The sequence below is a fragment of the Bremia lactucae genome, linkage group LG11 (genome assembly GCF_004359215.1).
Source record: "Bremia lactucae strain SF5 linkage group LG11, whole genome shotgun sequence".
Taxonomy (NCBI): Eukaryota; Oomycota; class Peronosporomycetes; order Peronosporales; family Peronosporaceae; genus Bremia; species Bremia lactucae.
The window spans coordinates 928,011-937,170 of record NC_090620.1 but is presented as its reverse complement, the minus strand read 5'-3'; the positions used below and the strand labels follow the sequence as shown (position 1 = coordinate 937,170).

Genomic DNA, 9,160 nt, shown 5'->3' with positions numbered 1-9,160 from the left:
CGATTCGCGTTAAGTTTTTGAAGCCAAGCTTCGCGTCCAATGTCTTTAACATTGCGAATGAACGCACTCCAAGCTTGCATAAGCGAGACTTTATCTCGCTTATTATTGCCACTAAACCATCGATGCTTTAGAAAAGCATCGAGATAGAAATCTTCCTCAGCGCGAAAGTTCTTCGCGCTGGGATCAAGGCCATGTAGCTTTGTCGCAATAAATAAGGGATATTTATTGTGAGGAGTAGTTTCTCCAGACAAGCTATTGATGAGCCTTTCTGGCAAAAGCCACGGCTTCTTTTCAGGGGCGAGATGAGACATTTTACTGTCTTCACTCCCCTGAGTGGTACCCACTGAAGTAGGGGTACCACAAGGACTTTTATTACTATGGCTTACGCCACCGTCGTCACCTTGCACAGAGACACGTGCAGGTGACCGTATGGGAGACCGTACGAGAGATCGTACGGGCGATGAGGGATCATCCTCATCGTCGGATCCAAATAGACTATAAACTTGACTATCAGAATGAGCCCTCTCATTCGAAGGCTCATAGTCAGTCGCCTGACGGATATCAGGCGACTCTTCCAATCTCCCCGAGTCGGCCATTTTATCCGAATCACACTCGTAGTCGACCTCCAAAGAGGGGTCGTATGCACGTGGTGAATCACCGCGTGCACTCGCAACATCTAGTGTTGAGCGAGTGGAAGACACTACGGCAGACGGAACGTCTGCCGCAAGAGATAACAGTGCGTCACCCGCGGCTGCACAAACCGCAGCCGAAGGCGCAGCATTATCGACACCCCGCATGAGTTTATTCTTCATGCGATGGAATTTAAAATGATGGATCTGACCAATCAAAAACATTTTAAAAATTAAGTGGTCATTTAGCGACCACTCCATCTAATTACATTCAGAGTGATTGTCGTTTAAGGGAGGGGTGATGTAACGGGGTGTATCGTTACATGAAATTAACAATAAAAGATTGTTAATTAATATTATCCAAAAGGTAGATAATATTTGGAGGAAATTACTTTAAATAGTAATTTCCTGAATTCTTATCCATAAATAGGTATAGACCATTATGTCTATTTATTCCGCAGACTAATCAGCTGTAGAAGTAATCAAAGAGAGTTACAAGATAAGATAGATAAGAATTCATTTACATGTTTAGTATTAGTTTATAGTTAAGTCAGCATTTACAAAGATAGATTAAGAGACACTTAACTATATTAATACAGTTTTCATTTTACCTACTGAAACAGTACAAGTCGTAGTGCCCCGTTACACACGCGCAGCTACGCTTCCGAATTATATTCCTCGATAAGACAGGGTCATTTAATTTAGATTTGAGCTCACTTTTGATTGACTTTACTCCTTTTTCATGCCGGAACTAACATATCCTCAGCTCCTGCACGTATAACATCTCGTTAAATTTCTTCGCTACTACAAGAGGCAAAAAGTAGGCGTCGAAGCGTAGATAATTTACAATAAATTAGAAAAAACTTGAGCTCTATGATGCTGGAGCGAATGAGAATTTAATTACCCTCAGATCCCGCCGAGTATACAACATTCGAGAAGTCGATCCATTTAAAAGCAATCACGGCTTTCATGCCCTTTTGGACGGCATTCCCCAATTAATGCGGAATCTTAATGACGACAAAGTCTCATTGGCAGCTCAGCTATCGCGAGTCGTGGTATTAAGTCATGGTGGCGTTCTCTACTATCGTGGGGCCAAGATCGATTTTCTTTATATCTCCATCAATGGTAGGAATTTGTATCGAATGTGCTCCTTACATGTATCACGCAATCGTTTTGTCCGCCTGATGCAATAGCTCATGACACAGCTACAGCCGTGGTCATTGTACTCTTTTTTAATAACATTTAAGGATCTCGTTGACTAAAGTGAGCTGCATCATGACGTCATGCTTGTCCTGCTCGCATAGCTTTCTCAGTCGTTGGCCAGGTCGACCAGAATAGAGATAGATCCACTTTTTTGTTCAGATTCTCTTAGTGCCCACTATTGATTGAAAGGTTCAAAAAGAGGCGCACGAGTTTCGAGATGGCAAAGGAAATGCACGTTAGAAACAGATTAATTTAAAAATTGAGGCTTCTCGGTAAAGAAAAATTGAGAGTAGTAAAGCCTTAGAAGACTTCTGTTGCTGTTTTGTCGTGACAATCAACCAGTGTCGTTAAATGAAGGTCCTCGTACACTGGCATGTGTGATGCAAAGTGCTGAAGCAGGTCAAATGTTGGCTCTCGGTAGCAAGGGAGATCGAAACAAGCTGAACCAGCAATAACTAGGTCAACACCCTCCTCCGTTTTCACCACGCGAGCGCCGACGACAAAATTATTATGCATATTAAGTTTGCTCATTTGAAGCCCGAGGTCGAGTTTCACAGGTGGACACGTGTTTGGAATTACAGAGTCACCTGATATCTCCGCCACAAAGGTACAAAGATAATGATCGTGCACTGCTTCCATTGAAATCTGCCACGGTCCTTCATCGTCATGCGTGGAGCTGATGGTTTCAACAGTTGCCACTGCTTGCTGATTCATCTCTTGAGAAAGTAATAACACTCGGCATGATAAAGAATAGTCCGATCCTTGAAACGTGGTGAATGAGTCTTGAACGAGGGGCACGAATGTACGAAAAATTTCATCTCGCTCAATAGTATTCCATATTGCCATCGCTATCTCTCTCGCTTTATTTGCTCCATGAGGAAGTGTCCGATGGCAAATAAAACCAATTTGGTCACTGACAAGCGTCCCAGTTGCGATTTTCCACCCATACGACTCGAACTCAAACGACTGCTGTAACAAAGTTGAGTCTGTACTGGCATCTTGCAAGAGTTTTGACGCATTAGCTTGGCAACTGGTAACAGCTGCACGTAGACGTTCGTCGATTATCAAGCGAGGGTGCGGTCGATACTTGGCCTTTCCACGCCACTCTGCTATACCGCTCATGCTGTGTTGCAAGCCTTTCAATTCCTGCTTTTCCATGCTCGTTGACACAGCAAAGTTTAATAATGGTGCTGTTTCCATTAAGCTACTAACTTGCTGTAACCAGTGCGCATGCTCCGCCAATTTGCGTCTCAAAATAGCTGCAGTCTGTTTTGCCTGGAAACATTGTTTACCAAGCTCATATGATAGGCTTCGAGATTGTTGTTGAGGAGCGGCCAATGCTTCCTTTACTTTTTTTATTTCTTGCTGCAGTGACGCAATCTGGGAAACATAGTCACCTGAGTCCGTCTTTTGCTTTTTGCGGCTTTTTTGGCTTACATCTGTAAAATCGTCTTCCTCAGTCTTTTGCAATCCAACCAGTGAATCACTCAAGCGCTGCGGTTTCGAGGACTTTTTTCGACCTTCGTTCTCTTCACGACTGCGGTGCTGCGCTTCCATATCCTGAGCACTTGAAGGAGTTGAAGAACTAGGATGCTCCATGGCAAAACGGATTCTGATCTGGAGAAATAGAAGATTATTTTATAAGAGCAGGGACAAGAACCTACTACCTGGGAGGTGCGAAATTGTTAAGCAACGACTGTAGCTGCTGCCGTGTCACAAATAAAACAGAGACGTGGCGCATGACGTCACTTCCGTCCGAATATTGTTGCAAACTGTTTTGGTTTTTGTTAACTAATATTGCAACTGCTTCCGTTTCCAGAGCTAAGCTTAGATTGCTGTATCAGCTCCTCTACTTGCAGCTTATCCTTTGCAGCTTCTTCGTCAGTACTTGCCCCATTGCCAGTTGAGTCCATGGGTAAAGGCGGGAAAAGCTCTTCAATTGACATTGTGGCAGTATCTCGTCGGCGATAAAATAGTATATATGCCATCGACGACACAACTTCCTTTTCGTCGATATCTTTACACTGATGATCGTTAAAACACTTCCACCTGCCGTCATGATCGCTTAAGACGTAAGCAAAGTAGTGTCCACCTCCTAGCGCTCCCACATGGTTTACGACAGCATACAGATCATAGAGAAAGCCATCGTCGCCGCGTACAACAGCCGTCGCCGCAGCTGGAGCGTCCAGCGCCGATGACATATTCCGTCGTGGTGACTTGGAATTCACAAAGTCTTCACTTACTTGCGACGACTCTGACTTGTCACTTTCTGAATCGTTTTTCAGCTTTCCACCCAAAAACAGCCAATATTCTAGACCAAAGAGTCGGCCGCGCGGATCGCGCTTTCGAGCAACAAAGTCGTTAAATTGTAAGCCACGTAGCGGAAAGTCTACCAGATGGTGCAATTTGCGTCGCGCTACTTGGGTAAAGCAGAAACGTTTGAGATGGATGACGAGTAGTGGAGGCAAGCGCCATAAATCCATCTTTTTCGTGGCAGGGCGCAACGTCTTGCAACGCCCACAGTATGCTTCTGGAATGGTTTCTTTGGCTGTAAAAATCTCCATGCAATGTGATAAATTTAGGGGCTGGTTATCCAGTCGATTATGTTCCTGGACGGATGCATCTAAATCCAATTTGCTGGCTTGTATTGAATCATACTCTTCTTTTAAAGTACGCATGTCCCAGTCAATTGCTACTGTTTCCTCTGCAGCAAGTGGGATCATTGTCTGATACGATGGCAGCAGCACACATCCTAAGCAACCATCAAGCCATTCACAACGAGAGCATCCAATACCATTTGACGTCACAAGCCGTAAGCAAAACCCAAATTTGGCCATCGGTAGGTGTTTTCCAAGAGCTAATGACGAAGTATCTGTCCGCATCCTATCACGACTAAAGTTCAAACCCGTAAAGTCTGATGGAGGTGGAGGCTGCTGCCAATTAAATATGCGGCGTATACGATTCCAAACAAGCACGTAGAGATTATAGGCTGTCGTAAAATGTAAGGATATTTGAACGACCAATGGAGCACCAAATAGTCGTGTTATGTGAGCGTTTGTAAAGCTGTCCGTTGATCGCTCCACTCGTCGGTGCACCAGAAATATATATGCGTCACTTTGTCGACGCTCAACCACCTTTGATAATGGTATGTGATACCGTCGAGCACCTGAAGGGTACGCTACATTCACAGTTCCAGAACTGACACTACTCCCTATCACTCGAGCGGCCATTATTTCGTTGCTTTTTTCGACATGAATGTAAACCGATGCCCCAACCGGAAACGCTTTGTCTTCATCACTTCCACCAATTTCATCGTAAACGTTTGCTTTGGCTATAGTGGGTATGTTCGTCTCTTTACCATTTACAATAGAAACATTAGAACTCGTTAAACCAACGTAATCAACGTTTGTTAGCTTACTGCTCTCATCGCTCGAAGGTTTTTTATTTAACAAATCAGAGGCTCTTGCATCATGTTCGGCGGTCTTCGAGGTTGTTTCAAGGTGCAACACATCAGCTGTTTTTGTCGAATTTATCCTTTTCCATTCCGGAGGACGCAAGTCATCATCGCAGTCAAGCTGGTAAGCGCTTAGCTGATCCTTTTCATGTATCTGTGTCAGCGGTACTTTATCATCTAACAGCGATTCCACAGTGTGCAGATTGGAAGTCCGCGCTATCACCACTTTCATCAAATCGTCTTCGTCTAAAGGCTCATTCAAAACATTTTCTTTATTCGAGTCATTATCATCCGTCTTCTTTATTAATTCTGCCACCTTCTCTTTTATCGTCTTCAATTTGTCATTATTTCGCACCCGCACAGAAAAGCGCATGGGAACGCGATCGGTGCGAAAAAATATTGTCAGCTCAATCGACCTTGTATTGCTCTCAGGCAAAGATAGTTGTAAGAAAGTAAATGGTTCGAAACGTGCTGACTCATAGCGGCATATTAAGCACTCCAACAAGCTTTTATACTGGCCAGTAAATAGCGCAACCATGACCGAAAATTCTCGCTTTTGATAATTCTGCCACCACTCCTCAGCTACAACTGCGTCGGGTCGACCAGCGCTATCAGGTTGCTCGGTGTACGGTTTTTTTACAACACGATTTAAATCTTCGCTGAGGCTGCTAAGCAAACAAGCAAGTAGTTCCTGGGCGTCGTGCTGGTCAGATCCAGCAAACTGCGGGTTGCATTTCGCAAGTACCTTCTTAAACTCGTTCGGAGCAAAGCGTTTGCGATCGGAAGTCCAAAGAACTCGAAGCAATTCACCAAATGCCGCAGTCAATTTCCCGTTAGTGCCGTCACGGTTACGCAAATTGATGTCTTTAACGTAGGCCTCTTTTTTAAAATACTCCATGAGCAATCGTGTGTGACTTAAGCACTGCAGTGCACTACTCATGTAGCATGTGTTTCCTAGATTATCAAGTCCCACCAAGCCTGTTCCTTTGAAGGCATCCTTCAAAAATCGTTTTCTCATAACGGGTGACGCAAGCATCGGATTTTCTTCTTTCGTCGGAGATCCAGCATCAATCACAACCCCTGTGATATTCAAAAAAGTATATCAGTGCGTATCTATTTGACGACGCAGCTAAATGCATACCGCGTTGCCCTAGTGCCTCCCCGAGATTGCCTCGAGAGCAAATATCAGAAGTGCGCATAGATGGGCGATGATCACGCTGTCGTTTTTTAGATGCATTAACGTCGCTTTCATTACTACAACCATTTTTTTCAACAGGCTGATGGACGCCATTTATTGGTAAAGTGACGACTGAATCGGATGCTTGAGAGAGCGGCCATGAACTATCGTTATCTTGCACTTCTAGCAAGAAGACACTGTCTTGCGTTAATTTTTTAAGTTCATTTGGATACTCGTCACGCAAGCGAACTTTGTGATGAGGCGTTTTTTCGTTAAAATACCACAATCGTGCTTTGTCCATTACATTAAGCATAAGCAGCGCTCGACAGGTGGCCTCAAGAAGACTAGCTGGAGTGCTTAAATTACCCAACAACACTTCTTCGCCAGAACGAACCACGCATCCATTGGCAGGATCCACACGCGCAACACGTAGGACTAATGGAAATAATTCTATTTGAAGCTCTGGTCCAGTTTCCGTGCTAACTTCGACGACATACCGCACCAAGTCGGGTCCTCCGCTGTACCATGTTAGCAAAATTGAATAGGCTTGCGACGGAATGATCTGCAAAATTGAAAAGCCTTATAATTTCACCTCAGCATAACGAAATTTGGTGTCAAAGGACGTACATAGAAATCTCGAGCCAGCAAAAGCTTATCTTTAAGTCTTCTACATCCACTTTGCAGAAGGAGACACCAATTGGATACTGGCCCAGGCCGGGAAAGCATGCTTCCACTTACATTGCCACCCAGGCTAGCAGAGCGCAATGCGATATTGCCACGAATATTTCTAGCCGCTTCCACTTCTGTACTTGGAGGCAATCGAGGTAACGGCAGCGATCCATAAGGACTTCCATTTTTGGGATCCATGCTTACGAAGTCGCACCATTTTCGCCACCATTCTGCTCCTACCAAATTATAAGTCTATACGTTAAAAAAAACAGACACAAAAAGCAAAACCTGCGTGGGTCAACATGCAATAAACACCCTTTACAAAATATTATAGCGCGTACTTGTCCAGTTTTAATATCGCGTGTTGCTTCAAGCCAATGCCATTCCACTAGCCGCTTCTCAAGATTACCAGCCTCAGGTTTTAAGCCAAACAAATGGCACGCTGCAAATGCCAGTTGATGGAGCAATTGTTGCACAGCGACGGCTCTAGACGCCCACTGCACAAAAGCATCTTCGTCCAATTCTGTCTCGGCAGTTTGCGTTGCTAAAATCTGCATAATCAACGACATGCATCCAAACATGTCAGCTCAATTAAGCGTTTTTGCCGACGCAGTGCATCCAATACCTCCTCGATGTATTGTTCTTCTATTTGGGGTGCATCCTTCTTTGAGACATTTGTATCACAAAAGACGCCGACATGAATCAGATCCTTCATCGATGCAAAGTCCACCAACTTTTTTTTAGTACGATTACTAAATATCTTAAACAGATGATGCACTTTCTTTTCCTTCGAGCTTCCTCGACAAAAGTCTGACAAGAATTGACAAAACTCTTCAAACAAGACCAAATCGGGCATGGCCGTGCACGCACAGAATCGGATTAATAGCAATTCTGGAAATAGTCCATTCGCCTTAAGCACGTTTACAAACTGAGCACTTGGTATTCGCGTACTCGGCCCTCCTTTCGGATCAAATATTTTCTGAAATTGTCTTTCGAGCGCTGTTACTTCTGTTAAGGAGAAAAGCGTCGACTGCGCAATGCGTCGTCGAATAGCCACAGCATTGTACTTATTCTCTAGCGCTATAATCCCTGGATCATCCTCAACGCCAATTTTGGTAGCTAATACCGCCAACCATTTAACTAGCAGTGCATCTCCGCGAGCATCTTTGAGATGCACAACTTTCCTAAATTTTGGCAAGTCCAATTTGTCGCGCTCGTCAAAGACTTTATCAAGAAACGTCACTGTCGTGGCATGTCTGCCTCGCTTACGGCCATAAATGACGTCCATGAACCTTTCTATTACATCTCGAGACACTTCGCCAATCGCGTCCAGGTCGTAGATAATAAAAAGCAAATTCACTTGCTCCTCGTATGTACCATACTTTAGCCAAGATAGGCCACTGAGCAAGTTCGCAAGGCTCAGCTCTCCCGAACGCTCCGTGTCCAGCACCTCAAACAAGCGGTCAGCCAGCGTGTGCGGAATCATAGTAAAGGCTCCGAGGACCTTGTCGCGAAACACTTTTTTATTAAGCAACGATCCATTAATACGTTCCGTTGCAACTTCAGCCGCTGCAGTCGAATTGTTGCTGCTTCCGCTGGAATTTGAGGAGCTCGCGAGTTGAAGCAAAGACGAAGGACTGGAACTCGGCGACGACGGAGCGCATTCCACGCGACAAAGACGACGGTGCCCTTCCGTTAAGCTCTTAATGTCAGCAGGTGATAGGCGAGACACAAAGGTGTTTCTGTCGCCCGTGGGCGTGCCACCCATGCTCATGACGCTCCCCATAATATAAGCTTTTGGCTGATCTACGGGTATTGTGAGAAAGGGAGCACAGCACGAATTAAATCTCGACCAACTTTTTGACTAATATAATGTGAAATCCTAGAATTATGTTAAGCATAGGCAAACATTGATTTCCCTGTCACTGAGTCGTGCAGAGCCTCCCATTCCTGCGTAGCCGATCTTTATGCTTGCATGTCGCGGCCGCGTGTATACACGCCCAAGCTACCTATGGCGTGCAATCAGAA

The 9,160-nt window shown here is 44.7% G+C and overlaps 2 protein-coding genes across 2 annotated transcripts; both read right to left on the bottom strand.

Moving 5' to 3' along the window:
• Positions 1–2,132: 2,132 nt before the first annotated feature.
• Positions 2,133–3,431, bottom strand: CCR75_008404 (uncharacterized protein; the record flags this gene model as incomplete). The annotated part of the gene is made up of 1 exon (XM_067966456.1): positions 2,133–3,431. One exon carries the CDS (start codon positions 3,429–3,431, stop codon positions 2,133–2,135), a length of 1,299 nt encoding a protein of 432 aa, XP_067817764.1.
• A 188-nt stretch (positions 3,432–3,619) lies between these two features.
• Positions 3,620–9,003, bottom strand: CCR75_008405 (uncharacterized protein; the record flags this gene model as incomplete). Its single annotated transcript, XM_067966457.1, has 5 exons — positions 7,758–9,003; positions 7,474–7,683; positions 7,091–7,384; positions 6,428–7,025; positions 3,620–6,366 (listed from the first exon to the last, which is right to left on the bottom strand). Exons 1-5 carry the CDS (start codon positions 8,916–8,918, stop codon positions 3,620–3,622), a joined length of 5,010 nt encoding a protein of 1,669 aa, XP_067817763.1. The 5' UTR covers positions 8,919–9,003.
• Between the last annotated feature and the right edge of the window lie 157 nt (positions 9,004–9,160).